The sequence below is a fragment of the Podarcis vaucheri genome (assembly GCF_965113315.1).
Source record: "Podarcis vaucheri genome assembly, chromosome: 7".
Taxonomy (NCBI): Eukaryota; Metazoa; Chordata; class Lepidosauria; order Squamata; family Lacertidae; genus Podarcis; species Podarcis vaucheri.
The window spans coordinates 52,091,988-52,108,618 of record NC_138765.1 but is presented as its reverse complement, the minus strand read 5'-3'; the positions used below and the strand labels follow the sequence as shown (position 1 = coordinate 52,108,618).

Here is a 16,631-nt window from a genome sequence, read left to right as displayed (position 1 = left end):
AGACCTCTGGGGGAGGCTCTTTCCTCTCCCTTCCTCCCCCCCCTTCCCAAACTCAAAGCAGCTGCAGCTCCACCATCAGCCCATCTCTCCTGGGTGCCTGTCGCCTTGGTAGCTAAGCCCAGGGACCAGTGCTCAGGCAATGAATAATTCACAAATGCTGAAGCATAACTATATTTAATGAGCTGTCCCAGGCCAAATGAAGTCCCTCCTTGATCCCATTAGAAATGGTCAAAATGGTAGCTGGGAGACTGGGGTAGTTTGGCTTCAGATGGGCCGGGAACCAAAAGCAGCCAGCAAGGGAGATCCTTCGGCAGGTGCCATGCACCTGCTGCATCTGGTTTGGAGATCTTACAAGGGTGGAGTTTAGGCCCTTTTTATCACTTTGCATACCCTGAACATGTGTATCTCCCTCTCCCTCTTTCCCCACGTTCCTCCTCTTGGCCTCCACAGCTGAGCTCAACTTGACATGACAGTATCTTTGTTTTTCTTCTATCAATGTACACCTCTTCCCTTTATTGCTGCCCACCCCCCACTCATGTTTCCCACAGGAGAAGGAAGCCAGCTAACAGTGCAGCTTCTGTTTCTGCTCGGAGACACTTGGCTCTCCACATCAACCCGGTTCCCTGCGGGGGGCTCATGTTCCCCTTGACTTCTAGATAATGGAGCCCTGGTGTTCATGGTGCAGAGAGCAAGGGGAAACAGGAGCAGGGACAGAATGCACACCTTTGTTTGGGAAATAAAATGAATTGTTTAAAAAAATCATTTCAGTAAATCTCCAATACAGTGGTACCTCGAGTTACATATGTTTCAGGTTACAGATGCTTCAGGTTACAGACTCCCCTAACCCAGAAATAGTACCTCGGGTTAAGAACTTTGCTTCAGGATGAGAACAGAACTAAGTGTTGCAGTATATCCTCCCTCTCAAAAGGAGTGCTCCTGTTCAGAGTTCTAGCCAGATACTGCCTCTGAGAAGGGCATCCCACTCCCTACCCCAGACATGGCACTCGGGGAGCACTGCCCCCCTCCCCCCCTTGCGACTCCACTGGCTACATGTAGCCACATCTTCTGTTGATTTGTCTAATCCGCTATGAAAGCCATTCAGGTTGGTGGCCATCACTTAATCTTGTATCCTAATGATACAGTCTCACCTAAACAACCTTTTTGCCTTAACCACCTGTGTCCGTTTGCTTGCAGATGGTGCAGTCTCTCGGCTTTGCGATCTACCGAGCGCTGGACTGGGGTCTGGATGAGAATGAGGAACGAGAGCTCAGCCCTGAACTGGAGCGGCTTATTGACTTGATGGCCAACAGCGATTCAGAGGACAGTGGCTGTGCCACGGCAGACGAAGGCTATGGCGGGCAGGAGGAGGAAGAGGAGGCTGTGGCGGAGGGCACCCTGAGGGCCGTGTGCACCTTCAGCCAAGCCATGCGGCTATGTGCTATGCGCCTCACACAGCCCCAGGAAGCTGAGGCCCACTACCAGGCTGTTTGCAGAGCCCTCTTCCTGGAGACGGTTGAACTGAAGGCTTTTCTGGCCAAGATTCGCGATGCCAAGGAGGTGAGCATTGCAGTGGGCTGTGTTGCCCTTGCCACATGGGCATTGATGGGAGGGCATGCATGGCAGCATCAGCGCTGCTTGGCCCCAAGAAGGAGCATGCGTGCGCTTGTGACATGTTGTCTGCTTGCTAGGTGTGTCAGAGATTTCCGTTGGAAACGGGAATGGAAACGGCTTCTGTTCTCTTGTTCATCCCATGCCCGGAGTGGAAATCATAGAGTCTATATTCACTACCGGCACTTCCAGTCCACAAATGATGTATAGTCGATTACTCTCCCCCACCCCAATTTACATTGCATTTCCTTTGCACTGAGATGAATAGGCTGGAATAATGAGACTACTATAGAGCTTATATATTTTATGTAATCAATTGCATAATTTACATGATCCTGCTACCACCGACAGTGAAACCCATGATGCAGTTTTCTGTAGAAAACAAACTGCAGCAGAAAGGAAGCAGTGCTGCTTGTGACGAATGTAGGGTGGAACGTAGCCCTCTTGCATCCCTACTATTCACATGGCAGCTTGGAGAGTTACACAGTGACATGTCTCTGCCTGCAAGGAACTAACAGTTTTAAAAATGCAGTAGGGAAAACAGAGAAAGGGAGAGTCAAGGGAGGAAAGGAAGATTTGGGGCAAACGGCAAACTACAAGCCTTTAGCTTGATTGGAGTTCAGGACATGCTCCGTACATGACAGCATTTCAGCTTTGTTGGAAGATGCACTCCATGGATGATGGCGTCACTGCTTTTTGCCTGAAGCTGCAACATGCATAAGCTTCCTACACAGCAGCTAGAGGAAGGATAAGGACGCTCCAGACCCTGCACCCACCTGTATCTGCAGAGCAGTGACCTTGTTGCTCTGGGAAGGGGAGGCATCAATTGTCTGTAGAGCTGCGGCTGTTGTTAAAGAGGCTGTTTTCTGCCTCATTGAGCTTATGAGGCTGCTCCTTCTGCCTGTCAGCCTGATGATGGCACCTGTGTGTCCCAGCTTGGTCTCTGTGCAGGCTGCCTAAGTTGCAATGTGTAAGATGAGAATAGGGGGCATTCTGGTGGCAGTTGCAGAACAGGGTAGGTAGGGATGATGATCCTGTGGGTGTCAGAGAAGGGAAGCTGTATCTGGGCTGGAGCACAAAGGAGGTGGCTGAGTAGTTAACGCCACCTGGGCTGGGGAAGACGGACTCAGTGGAGACTGACTTACCTACATCCTTTTGCATTGGTGATGCATGTTGCAATTCCTAGTTGCTGGCAAACGGCCAGTTTTCTTAAAATGTCTGGGGTTCCCTGGCTTTTGTTTTGTTGGGCTTTTTTAGTTTTTTAAAGCAATAGTATCCTGCATAAGTCCTTGGAATTTGATAGTTAACAATTTAAGGCTGTGATCATACCATACATTTAAAGCACACACCCCTTTTCAAAAAACCCCTGCCCAAATAACCCTGAAACGGTAGTTTATCCCTCAGAGAACTATAATTCCCAGCACCCTTAACAAACTACAACTCCCAGTATTCTTTGGTTGGGTAGGGGAACTGTGCTTTAAATGTATGCTGTGTACACAGCCTTAGTCACTAAGCTTGCTGATTAATGAACAGTGACATTTCCCACCTTGCGCAGACTTTGCAAGAATTCCAGGGGAGGGAGGGGAGATGGAGAGAGTAGGCAGTGGGCCACATCCTGATGCACCACCTGTCCTTCCTTCTCTACCCAGTTCCTGGTCTCTCACATGCAGCCCATCCCAGTTGTGTAAACACAGATCCTTCCATGAGAATTAGGCACCTTCCCTACTTCCTTCAGCTGTTTCCTTGTATAGACTCTAGCTGGGCTGTTGTAAAAAGCCAGCAGCAACAGCACCTCCTTCTGGCCAATATCTCTGATCAGCAGCAATCTCTAGCCTACTGACCTGCCCTGGTAGAATCTCAGGGAAGCTTTTCTTCTGGGAATGGGCAGAGCAGCAATTTGCATTCCTCTCATTCCAAAGGTTCTAAATGACACACCTGCAAAGAGACATCACCTGTCTCCTGGGAGGAATAAAGGAGGGCAGGTAGGCAATGCTTTCACCTGGCTCTTCCAGCACAAAATAATAAGTGACATCCTTCTGGGCTTGTCTCATGGGCGGAAACCTATTAACGCTAATTAACTTGTTGCTAATTAATAATTCTACAGCCAAACAGTTCAGAAGGGATCATGAGCTACTCTAGGAGACGATTTCATGGAGACCCAGAATTCCTCCTGGCACATTTTTGCCTCTCTGGAGGGGTGAAGTCTGGCCATACCTGCCCTTCCTGGGGATGAAATTTAACACAGCTCTTCACAGCCACTGTCCTTAAGTCAGGGATGGAGAACATGTGTGTCTGCCAGCTGCTGTTAGATGCCTAACTCCCATCAGCCCAGTGGGAGTTATTATTAATATGTTAGAGGACTTAGTGGTTAATAAGATAAATGCCTTGTTTACCACGGCCTCTGCCTGTTCCATCTGTCTGCAGTAGAAATATGATGTGGGTTTCTCTAGCGGGAGCTGACAAAAATACATTGCAGATTTGTTAAGTGGAAATAACTGTTTGTACGATCACATCCCAGTAAAGCAGCTTGGTGGCTGTAGGGCGCCAAAAATATGGCCCTGTGGCAATTAGTGTCTTTTTGGGTGGTGGATCTCAGTAGATTTCACATCCTGACAGAATCTAGAAAAACTAACAAGTCCCTCTGGGCTGTTGGTCAAAGGGCCTGTACTCTACTGCTACTCTCATTGGTGACATTCTCTGAGGAGATGGCTGAGTGGCCTGTGCAGAAGGAAAAGCTAGCCTGTTTTTGTTTCTTGTGGTGTGCAGATGCTGACGAAGCTGAAGGATGAGGATGAGAAGCTGACGGACCGATCAGCTGCAGATCTAGACAACCTGAGGAACACAGACTGGGTACAGAGTGATGGGGGTGGATGGGATGGGGGAGTGTCACCTGGATAAATGGCTGGTGGCTCTGGGCTAGCCCCAGTGGGCTAACCATGGCAAGAGCTTCAAAGCTGGCCAGTCAACTTCAGTTTCTTGGACTAATCCTGGGGCTGCCAGAAGAGGAGCCCTGCATGCTGGTCCTGCTAGGCGTGGCATCAATTGCTACTCCAGCTTCACCTGCTCCAAATTGGGGGAGATTGCAAGGAGGGAATGTATTGGCCGTGTGTGTGTCTGCGCGCGCTGGGGGGCTATGTGGCACAATGGCCTTAGGTAGAGTTCCCCAAGGTGGACCCAAAGATGGTTTACAGAGGCTCTTTCTGGAGGAGGATGGGGCACAAGGTTTATGCCAAGCCATTTCTCATCAGCAACTGATATTTCTCTGCCTGCCTGCTGCAGGCTCGGCTGTGGGTCCAGCTAATGAGGGAGCTCCGCAATGGAGTCAAGCTCAAGAAGGTCCAGGAGAAGCAGTTCAACCCCTTGCCCACTGAGTACCAGCTGACGCCCTTTGAGATGCTGATGCAGGACATCCGGGCCCGCAACTATAAGCTCCGCAAGGTCATGGTGAGTGAGGTGGGTGGATAGGTGTCCCTGGCTATTTTGATCACTGCAGCAATAGGGCCCCTTTTTCTTTTTCTTTTTGTCTCTACCCCTGCCTACACCTCCCAAAGCCTGGTCCCGCTGGACTGTGTAAAGTGACAGGGAAATGCCCTGAAAAGAGTGGGATAACACTTGCTTTGACATCAGTGCCATCTAACCTCCCCACAAAAAAATCAGAATGAATGCTCAATAAACAGGTTGTTCGGAAGCGCCTTCCCAGTTTGTGGCTCCTGGGAGTCAGCAGGTAACTGGCTCTGCCCCCTGAGCCACCTGTTTTGGTTCCTCCTGATGGACCCACTAACAGGGGGGATTCCCACAAGCCTCAAGTCTGCCCATGCTTGGGCCATAGACCGAGTCCATCCATCATGCTCGGAAATATTTCCAGAGACCCTCCTGGGAGGGAGCTAAAACTGGTAGGATCACACATGTAGCGGCTCACACTTTCAAAGCTTCTTAAGGCATTCACTAAAGGCAAAACTGGGGCCTGGACAGGTCCTGGGAAAGAGGGACACTTGGATAGCATCCAGCTGCTAATTCTTCCTCTTTGGGGCATCTACCAGGTGGACGGCGACATTCCTCCCAAGGTGAAGAAGGATGCGCATGAGCTTATCCTTGACTTCATAAGATCTCGGCCGCCCCTGAGACAGGTAGGTGAAAAAGGTTATCCTTAGGAAGAGGAAGTTTTGGGTTGGCCCTGTAGCCTGGCAGGGGTTTGCTTTTGGATCCAGGGAACCAAGCATTATGAACTTAAGAGGCTACTGATTCCCTAGCCAAGCAGATTGGCAGGGGACTCTCCCGGTTATTTACCTGCTGTTTTGCAATCTCCATCTAATTTGTGGGTGGCTCAACTATTGGGAAACCCTTTGAGAACCTCATGCCAATAAGGAGTGTGGTCAAGGTGGGCATGGCCACCTAAGGTGTATCTACACAGTGTCTGCAAGAGAGGAATGGGCATCTTAAGCCACACTCTGGGTCCCTCCAGTGTTTTCTTCTTAGGGGGACTGTGCTGTGCAGGGAAAGAGGATCCTCCTGTGAAACTATTTACTTTTTTCTTGCCACTGCTGTGTGACTGCCACTGGCAAAATCACGAGGTGTCTCAGGTTGGGCAGGCAAATGAATGCCTGTGGGGATGGGCAGACCTTGCCCACTGCCCAACAGTTTGCCACCTCTGTCTCAACTGGCTGTGCCAAGGCTTGATCCTGGGGCTCTTCTGTAAGCTGAGAGCATGTGCCCTGCAACTTGACCGATGGGGGTTATACTCGGACATGTGGAACTTCTTGTGCAGTTGCTGTATCTTGGTCACCCTGTCACCTTGGTTTTGTGGGATCAACGTGCCTTAGGGATCCTTAATGAGGAAAGTGGTAAATATAGCCCTTCTTAAAATGAAAAACTGTCCTCCCGACCTGGCTGCAGGCTTCAGAACGGAGGCTGCGCCCCATTCCTCAGAAACAGAGGACGCTCCATGAGAAAATCCTGGAGGAGATCAAGCAGGAAAGGAAGCTCCGACCTGTGGCATCCCGGCACCAGAATCAGAAAGGTAAGCCTGCGATGATGAGAAAGGCTAAGGGGAATCCTTAATGCTGTTGGGATACTGCCAGGGAGACAAAGGCCATCATGATTCCACGTCGCCTCCGGACGATCCATCGATCTCCCGTAAATACAGTATCATTCAATTAGTGACACGAGCCTCAGAAATAACATGCCACATTCCAAGGCTGGTGCACGCTCTTTCAGCAGAGTTTGCACAGCGAAAGATGCACTCAGGAGAGCATTATTTACAACTTTATTCAGCGTTGGTCAGAACAAAGGAAAAAACATGACTGCCTGCTTTGATGTCCAGGCGCAGAGAGAGGAAACAAAAGCTATATACAAAAACAGAAACATCCTGTGAACAGGAAATACGCAGGCTGTGACACAACAACCTGCTCCCTTCTTAAGGTGGAATGGAAATATCCTAACAAATGCTAGTGTGCAACATGTTCATCAGTAAGTACATGGGGCCATTCGGGCCATATTTGTATAAGGTATTTGTATGCCACTATCATTCACATTTCAATGCTGGGTCCAGAAATTACGTGGGAAATGGGAGGGGCAAAAGTTGGGACCTAAGTTATTGGGTTCAGTGGGAAACTCTGAACTCAAAGTGCAAATCTCAGAGATGTCAAGGTGATCAAAAAACCTGGAAAACTGAAGAGATTCCGTTTTGTGGAACCAGCTGTTACTGTGACTGGTGGAAGATGACTTTGAAGCTGTCTGAATGTCTTGGATCAGCCAAAACATGCAGAGGGCACCAGGTTAGGGAAGTAGAGTTAGTTACACAAAACACTCTCCAATGAGAGAAGAAATGTCAGTCATGTGCCCAGTGTATTCCAAGGATTGTACTCAATGCTAGTCCTGCTCAGAGTAATGAACATGACTAAGTAATTTCAATAGGTTTTCTAGTATTTGGTTAAATAGTTTTAATAAAAAGGAGAAGCAATGTCAAAATATTCAATATGTCCAGCAATTTATAGATAGAAAGGGGCTGTATCCAATGTTTGTCCTACTCAGAGTAGACCCATTGAAAGTAATGGACATTTTAAAGATGTTTCATCACTTGCTGTTTTCCACCCTGAGCTTCTTTGGGAGGAGAGGTGGGATATAAATAAATTGGGCACATTAATTTCAGTGGGTCTTATCTGAATACGATTTAGGTGGCCACAACTCTAGACGTTGTTGTGCTCCTACTGGGCCCTCATGGGGCTGCCATCCTTGTTCTTCTCCTCTTCCAGGGTTTGGCTCCCTCCCCTGCATCCTGAATGCCTGCTCCAGCAATGTGACCTCAACTTCCTGCATCAACCTCTCAGATGTCTCCGACGCCAATGCCCTGCCCCAGCGCCAGAGGCCGAGGGTCTTGCTGAAGGCTCCCACGCTGGCAGAGATGGAGGAGATGTTGACCTCGGAGGTGAGGACCAAGCTTTTTGCCTCTCTTGACACCTTCAGGAAGAAGAGTTCTTTAGCCTGCAGGAACTGGTGCTGTGCTTCAATGGAGACACTTTGCTACCCTACTGCTCCTTGGTCCCAGCCACCATGTTGCCTTGTACTGCACATGGCGCCCAGAGGTGTCTGGAAATGGTGGGGATGCACTTTGTGGTGGTGCCTGTGGAATCAGCCTTCAACTGCATTGCCTGATGTTACCAGTTGGCACTAGGGATGGAGGATAAATTAGATTTTGTTGGCATTTTAATGAGAAGTTACCTAATGCACACTTCCTGAACCGAAATAATTACCCTTATAAGTTTGTACTGCTACAAATTTTGCAATGCAGTTCTCCAGCCAAACAGTCATGCATATATGAAGGGGAAGTGAGCATTACAATACATAACATACAAAAATGCATTATGTTAGAGAAAATTGCTTGCAAAAGTGTACATATTAGTCAAAATGGCATACGAAAGTAAAGTCACACTAAAATGCTGATTTTTCAAGAGGATTAACAATATATATAATTTTAAAACCACAAACTGCTGCATAAATGTGGAAAAATTAGAAAACCGAAATGGGCAGATTCACCCATCTCTGCCAGTCTCTGGAATTACGAACTTAGAAGTGTTGTTGTTCTCATGTCCTGCTTGTGGGCTTCTCATTTGATTGGGTACTGTAAGAGCAGATACTGGAGTAGATGCCATGCCCGCACCCCAGCCTGGCCCAGCTGCTGCAGAGATTTCCTGATGTTCTTGGGCTCAAAAGCCATTCCCTCAAGTGTGACCTCTTGCATCCATGAAGACACCTATTCCTGCTCCCTTTTCTCTACAGGAGGAAGACTCTCCAAGCTCTGAGGCTGTACAGGAACCAGGTCCACTGATGCCCCTGAAGCGTGACCGCTCTTTCTCGGAGCAAGACTTGGCCCAGTTTCAGAGCGAAAGCAGTGGTGGCCAGCCTGACTCAGAGTATTTGGGACCCAGCGGGTCTGAACCGAGACCCCGCTCAGGTACCGAGAGCCCTGCATGGACCAGCATGGAAAATACGGGCAAGTGCACTCCCCACCCCCCTGCTTTCCAACTCCACCCAAGCCTTTCTTCCTAACTCTCCACACACTGACACTCTGGTTCTAAGTTGGTTAAATGCATGGTGTGTTTGCAGCCTAAGGGACCCAGCAGCTCTGCACTAAAATAGCATGAGTCCTGCACTGACCAGTGTGGAGGAAATGGGCAAGTCTGTCTCTCCCTGTCTCTCAACGTGCACATATACCAAGATGGCACTGACTCTGGTCTTGTTGGCATTCTGTCTTTGTCCTCCAGGTTCGGTTCCAGCCAGCTACCAGCAGGCTCCCTGTGGTGCCAGTCCTTTCCCCCCCAAGCATGGCGTCCTCAGCTCTGTGGACGAGAAGTCAGAGGCTGGATCCAGTACTGCCTCAGATGTCAACTTGAAATATTTGTGGCTGGTAAGTATCCGGTATGAATCAAACTCTCATGGAGTGTGGTGTTCCTGTGCATTGGGTGAACTCCCAGCCTGTGAGGATAGGCAGGGAAGGAGCATCCGTTCCCTGTCCCGGTCTTAGTCTGGCATGCCCCATAACATGCAGTAAGCTGGGATGTTGTCACAACCTGGAAGAAAACTTGTATAGAATGAATGGCATGGGTGGAAGGGAGGGAGAACTGCTAGGTATCTGTAAGGTTTGGAGCATGGGCCCAGAGACTCAGATTTGCCTAAAATACACTTATGCTAATTTATAAGTATAGATACAGATTTACAAGTTAAATATGTCACAAAAGGCAAACCAGGCAATATCTCTGCTCCAGATCGCTCCAAATAAGTTCTTCCTTTTCCTCCCACCCCAGACAGTCCCAAATTGGTTCCTCTTAAAGTCATCTGCCTTTAATTAATTTCCTTACGGACACTGCTCCAGATAGTCCCCTTCATTTAGTTCATTCATTAGCCCCAAAACATGAAGAGATAAAGTCATCTTAAATTAATGTATTCCTCCAATTAATATTACATCACCAAAATGTGCTTGTGGCACTCAGGAAAAAGGTTTGGGGCCTGAGCCCCTTTCCTCCACAGCCTTATCAACACCCCAGTGGGTGGTCTGAATACACACTATGGGGCATGGAAAGATCTGTCTGTTTCAGTTTCCTCAGGTTCCCATTTTTTCAGTCTGCTGGAAACAATTTTTTTTTTAAAAAAATATTTTATTAAGGATTTTCTTGTTTTACAGAAGTGTAGTGCCTCGTATTTTTTTTTCATGTAACATTTTTACAAATCTGTTTCATTTGTTGAGGCATTAGGGGGAGAAGGAAAAAAAAGAAAAAAGAAAGGGGGTGGAGAGAGGGAAGATGGATGGGGGTGGGGTCGGGTGGCGGTGTTTCTGTTATGTTTAATGTATGTAGAGTTTAGTGTCAGCATTGCTTGTGTTGTTCACTTGTGTTCCTTTGGTGGTGAGAGAGGTTGGGGTTGGCCTAGGGTGTGATTGTTTGCTTGTGATTGGCTGTGGTGATCTTTGTTTTCTGCTGGAAACCATTTAAAGAACAGCGTAACATACTGGGCTCTTCCACTGAAGTGATAGGTGCAGATCCGAGTTTTGCTGTCCTATTAAAAAGGAGCTAGCAGGGGAAGAAAGACTTGGGAGAGTTGCTGCTGGTCAGAGTGAACAATACTGGGCTAGCTGGACCAACAGCCTGGTGGTCAAAGGTGGCTCCTATGTCCTTCTGTTCTCTCCTCTCTCCAGCAGGAGTTCAGCCACCCTGTGGAGAGCCTGGCACTCACTGTGGAGGAGATGATCAATGTGCGGCGGGTGTTGGTGAAAGCAGAGATGGAGAAGTTCTTGCAGAGCAAGGAGCTGTACAGCAGCCTGAAGAAAGGGAAGGTGAGAGTTGGAGGATGTGGGATGGGGTGTCTGTGTGTGTGTGCTGCTGAGCAGGGGCCTCTTGCGTTGAGCAATAGTCCACTTGGAAGCTCAAGTGTCTCCTTTTCCCCTCCCCTCTCACCACTCAGATCTGCTGCTGCTGCAAAACCAAGTTTGCTCTGTTTTCCTGGCCCCCAACTTGCCTGTTCTGCAAGAGGTGAGCAAGCTCTGTTTGTGTGGTCTCGGCCCGGGAGTGTTGTTGGTTGATGGCTGCTGAAGGGGCTCCTTCTTTTGATCTGATGTTGGTTTCCCCTTTTTGGTTTTAGGTCTGTCTGCAGCTCCTGTAGTCTAAAGGTAAGAGACTCTTGGCTCTGTCCATGACATGAATATGCCCCTTGGTGCAAGAGCAAAAGGTGAGCCCACTTGTGGCTCAGAAGATGGTTTTCTCCCATCTTCTGAAGATCTACACCAGATAAGGGCCATCCAGGTGTCATTGGACTCCAACTCCCATCAGCCCCAGCCAGTGTTGTCCATGGCTAAGAATGATGGGAGCTGTAGACTGAAAACAGGTCCCCTATCCCTGACCTACAATAAACATCTCCTTCCCAATACAGTGGGATACAGTGCAGGCCCTTGCTGTGGTGATGACTCCCTGTGATGACAGTGATGTCCAGTGCTCCTGCTCTTCACCTTTGCTGAGAACCTTTCTTTCTTATGTCCTCCTAGATCAAGATGCCTTCAAAGAAGCTTGCCCATATCCCGGTCTATGCCCTGGGCTTTGAGACCCTTCCAGGCTCATTGGGTACAAGGGCACCTCCATTCCGGAGGAGGGAGGCTTTCCAGTAAGTAGGACCCCCGCGCACTCTCTGCATCTGTCTCCCCCACCCCCATTCGTTCATGATGGCACTGTGCTCTGTATGAGTCCTGGTAGAGTTAAGGGCCTTAAATAGAACAGTGCAACGTTTTTCCTACCCCTGTTCCTCTGTCATCCAGGATTGGAGACAACAGGCCTTACATCGTTGCAAATGCTTAGGGAGAGAAATTTGCCATTGCAAATTTTATGTGGTCTTAGCCAGGTCCAAGAAGGATATGAGGTGGCAAAGTTTTTCCCAGGGCACTTGTGTGCTCACAATTCTATGAATACATCACAAAAGACTGGATTAGTTTTCTTTTAAATAAGTTCTACTATTTATGGGGGTAAGCTTGTTTGCAGAGGTCTTACTTGAGCTACAGGGGGCTGAGAGTTCATACAGCTGAGCAGCAGAGCTCTGTGTAGAGTGGAGCTGGTACCATCACTCTGTCTTCTTGAAATCATGCAGACATTTGAAAGCTGAGGAAGCTGGGGTTGTTTGCAAGATGGGATTCAGGTGGCTTTAGAAATGAGTTACTACTACTACTATTAATGAACTAAATAGTTGCACTAGTGGGAGCCAGCACAGAGAGTCCCACTAGGGCAACTGGGCATTCCTTCCATTCTCCTCCCCCACAAATTAGCCATGGGGAGTTGAAAGTACCACCAGAATAGTGCATGATGGGAGGAGAGCAGAGTTCATTCCACCATGAAATTGGAAATGCTTACGCCAATGGAACTATTGCCTTAGCACAAATCCACCTAATAATAATAGTCATCAATATTATCATCATCACTCACCTTTCCTCCAGGGAGCTCAAATTGGGGCACTACATGTGTCTCCCCCTCCCATTTTATCCTCACAAACAACCCTATGAAGTAGACTAGGCTGAGAGGTAGTCTAGGCAGTGCACTTCATGCCTGAGTGGGGATTTGAACCCTTATCCTGCTGCCAGCCCAGTGTTCTAGCTGCTATGTCATCATCGTCATCCTAGCTGAGCCAGGGGGATGTCAGTAACCAGGCTTAGTTGTCTTTCTTGGGGCATTTGTGACAGATCCCCCTCTGCCCCCACCCCACTTGCCTTTCCAGCTCCTTGCAGGGCACGCGCTGGCGCAGCGTGGAGGAGGAATTCCCGTACATCTATGCGCATGGCTCTGTGCTCAAGGATGTTTGCAGCGACTGTTCCGGGTTCGTCACGGATGTCGTCAGCTCCAGCCGCAAGAGCATGGACATCCTGAACACCACCCCGTGCAGGAGCCGCAAGACCCAGTCCCTTTACATCCCTTCCAGTTAAATGACCCACCTCTGCTGCTGGTCTCCTCCACAACCCCCCTGCCCTCTGCACCCAACCTTCATTCTTTGATCCTCTGTATTTCCCAGCCCCCAGCAAGGAGGATGCAGGTGCTCTCTGGCCAAGGAAGCTTCAGCTGGCTTTGTCTGGACTTGTTGCCTCCTGGCTTCCTTGCTTCTCTGTCCAGCCCATCTCCTCCTTTCCCTCCATCCCAGCCTCCCGTGAACATCCCCTGCCTGGCCTGCGTGCGTGTGTACATATATACATAACCTTATAGAGACACTATATTTATATCTGTCGATCAGCTGCTGTGGTCCATGGGCTACGTTTGGGCTGGGAATGCCCCTGCTTGGCAAACGAGGACTCTGCTGAAGTCTTCCTAACCACCCACCTTTTTTGGATTGTAAGAAAGATGGATTTGAGGCAGGATAATTCCAGAGAGTTTGGAAGCCTGGCCATCTCAGTTGCTGCAAATGCAACCTAGAAATCCCAGATGCAGCCGCCCCAGAGGTTGACCTTCTTCCCTTGAGGGGTCTGCCCTTTCAGTCATACTAGTAAGAGAAGCTCTCTCTGAGATGTCTTACTTGTGCAGCTTCTAGTCTTATGGGAAGCAGGCCCATTGTGCCATGACCTGTCTGCTGCTTTCCAATATCTTCCTCCAAGCAGTTTCTCCCCCCGCCCTTCTTGGTGATGTCTTGATTATCGGCTCCCTCCCAGCACCAAGCAGCAGGAGGTGCTTTTTAAAATGTGTTCAGACTATCATTTTCTGTTTTCTAATCCCTGGTTTTTTTGGGCTCCTTGGGTTTAGGAGGCAAGGGGTAATTTTTGTAATCATTTAGACAAAGGCTGAACATTTCCCACACAGTGGGTTTTGTGTGGCTGTCAGAACTACAGTTGGGGGGTTGCATGGCTGCTAGGGATGAGCCAGGCACTGACAAGACTATCAGCTGTGTGTGGCAGGATCCCGATGGCAATGTCTCCTCGTGCAGAACAGGACTCTGGCTCTCCAAAGGCTGATAAGATGAGCAGTCTATTTCCACATGTCCCATTCCCCCACTCCATTCAGGATTGCCTTGAAAATAGAAAACAGAGGTGCACAAAGGAGCTCTCCCTGTGAGGACAGAATGAAAGCCCGATCCAGCCCATTCCAGGCCTGGGCTAGGGTCTCGCTTCTGCCCTTAAGAGAATTTGGAGAGAGGAGATTGGGATATGCAGGGCTGCTCCAGAGTCTTTCAACCACCTTCCCTGTCAAGCCTGCTGCTGTGGTGGCCAGCACATGTAAATTGGCTGTGCCATGGCATCCTGAGCTCATCTTCCCTTGATAGCTAATTTCCAAACCCTGGAAGCACCCTAAAAACAGAGGCTGTAAATACAAAATCCACAGCCCTAATATGCCAAATTAGCACATCAGCACTATACATTTAAAGCACTATGATACTACTTTAAATAGTCTTGGCTTCCCCCAGTGGCATAGCGTGGGTTGTCAGCACCCGGGGCAAGGCAAGTAATTTGCGCCCCCTAACCCGTGGTAGCCAGGTAGGGGCAGAGAGCTGCAAGTGCGAGCGCCCCCCCCCCGATGTTGCGGCTGGTGCGGCCGGCCCCCCCTGCACCCCCCACGCTACGCCACTGGCTTCCCCCAAGGAATCCTGGGGCATGTAGTTTGTTAAAAGAGTTCTGAAGAGACTCCCATTCCCCTCACAGAGCCACAATTCCCAGCATTGTTTAACAATCAATCCTTTGCAGGGAATTCTGGGAACTGTAGCTGGGGGGTGGGATACAGGTCATCTTATACCGCTCAGCACCCTTGACAAACTACACTTCCCAGGGTCCTTTAGGAGAAGCCATAATTGTTTAAAGCAGTATGATACTGTTTCATATGTATAGTGCAGATGGGGCCTGAGACTATTGAGTGTGACTAGCGGAATGGGGAGTAGATCAATTTATCTTTGACAGATGGATAGAAAAGGGTCTTGCTTCTCCTACCCTTTTGTCTTTTCCCTGGATCAGTTTTATTCAACCTGGATGGCAGCACTTCTGCCGTCTCTGGTCTGCTTATTTCTGCCAGGGATGATGACAGATCTGCCTTTGAATGTTCAAGTGTGAGACCAGGCTGGGATAAGCTAAGTTCCTCGCTAGCAATGGCAGCCCAGTCTTCTTCCACCAGTGAACCATTCAGTCTTCCGAGCAACAAAGACAGCCAATACCCTGTGGCTCCCTAAGGATGCAATTTATTATGGTATAAGCCAAAGGTAGACAACATGGTGTCCTCTGGGAGTGGTGGACCACAACTCCCATCAGCCCTATCCAGCATGGCTAATGGACAGAAATGATAAGAACTGTAGTCTACCACATATGAAAGGCACCCCAACATACGCTTTCATGGACTAGTGGACCACTGCATCTGACATAGTGGATTTCTAGACCCCAAAAGCTGATGCCATAATGAATGAAGTCTTTAAAGTGCCACAGGACACTATTTTTTATTTTTTTGGTTATATTTAGCCTTGTAGCTCTGGGCTTTATTCTGTGGCATGAGCCATGGGCTGCAAGGTGCCAGCCTGGTGTTACCCATTTGTCCTGTTGAGAAAGTGGGCTTCAGCACGGCCACTTGGGTTTGGCAAGAGCCTCCATGGCTCCATTCCTGCATGTCGCCTACCCACAGTGGCTCCGCTGCTCAGGATCTCAACTGGCCACTTAAGACACCCTTGGACCACTTCTGTGGCTCAGAACTAGCACCATCTCCTGCCAAGCCTGCACACAGTCTCAAAAGCTGCACTCTCTCTCCCCCCCCTTCCTGCCCCAGGGAACGTAACTGCTTCCTAAAGTGCCACTAGTTTTGTGTATAGCACCATAGAGCTCCACATTTTGTATCTTGCCAATACTTGCAAACGCCAAATATACAGTTCATGCAGTCGGTGCTTTATAGTGGAACAGACCGTGTACCTGCAGGTGCACAGCTGGATGTGCAAATACCTACTTGTACAACCAGTCAGTTATGGGGTGAGGATTAAGTGCTTGTCACTTTGCACATGATGCAAGTGGAAAAAGAAAGGACTGAGTTACACAGGGGACTGAGAGAGGACATTGTAGAAACAAATCAGGTGGAGTGTTATGAGGGTCAAAGAGGAAGCCAGGTGTTTGCAGTGAGTGCTCAAGCCTGTTTTTCCTCGGTGCTGAGAAAGGAAGGTAATCCAGCTATAGGAACAGCTAGTGCTTTTCACTGCCACTGCTACTTCTATTGCTGTTTGTGCCAATCTGCTTGCTTGGAGTCTTGCCTTGGCTGCATCGTGCTGGCTGCTGCCTCTGGAGTTCAACATGCCTTATCACCCTGCTCACCTTCTTTGCAATAATTCATTGCACTCTGTGTCAAAAGGGGTGTGTGTGCTCCCTCCTTTTTCTTGTATGTTCTGCCTGCACTTACTCTCCCCCTCAACCAATGTTTTATACGCAGCCTGTATTGTAAAGAGTTGTAAATAAAATGTAAAGTGAAACTGATCTGGTGGTGTGGCCTTGCTAATAAACACCTCTGGGCAGTGGGAGGTTTCAGATTCATCCAGCCCTAGTGGTGATTGATGGT

General features: G+C 48.8%; 1 protein-coding gene across 3 annotated transcripts in view; it reads left to right on the top strand.

Moving 5' to 3' along the window:
- The window catches only part of SPIRE2 (spire type actin nucleation factor 2), a 28,530-nt gene extending 11,981 nt beyond the window's left edge, over window positions 1–16,549 (top strand). The window contains exons 3-15 of one of the 3 annotated variants that reach the window (XM_082229165.1): window positions 1,195–1,557; window positions 4,375–4,458; window positions 4,888–5,052; window positions 5,649–5,735; window positions 6,502–6,625; window positions 7,860–8,032; window positions 8,884–9,097; window positions 9,369–9,511; window positions 10,796–10,933; window positions 11,062–11,129; window positions 11,239–11,266; window positions 11,639–11,754; window positions 12,853–16,549. In XM_082229165.1, the coding sequence (XP_082085291.1) occupies window positions 1,195–1,557; window positions 4,375–4,458; window positions 4,888–5,052; window positions 5,649–5,735; window positions 6,502–6,625; window positions 7,860–8,032; window positions 8,884–9,097; window positions 9,369–9,511; window positions 10,796–10,933; window positions 11,062–11,129; window positions 11,239–11,266; window positions 11,639–11,754; window positions 12,853–13,057 (1,908 nt within the window). In that variant the 3' untranslated portion in view covers window positions 13,058–16,549. The remainder of the gene's footprint in view (window positions 1–1,194; window positions 1,558–4,374; window positions 4,459–4,887; window positions 5,053–5,648; window positions 5,736–6,501; window positions 6,626–7,859; window positions 8,033–8,883; window positions 9,098–9,368; window positions 9,512–10,795; window positions 10,934–11,061; window positions 11,130–11,238; window positions 11,267–11,638; window positions 11,755–12,852) is intronic. The other 2 variants (XM_082229164.1, XM_082229163.1) reach the window with 2 other exon arrangements.
- The last annotated feature ends 82 nt before the right edge of the window (window positions 16,550–16,631 follow it).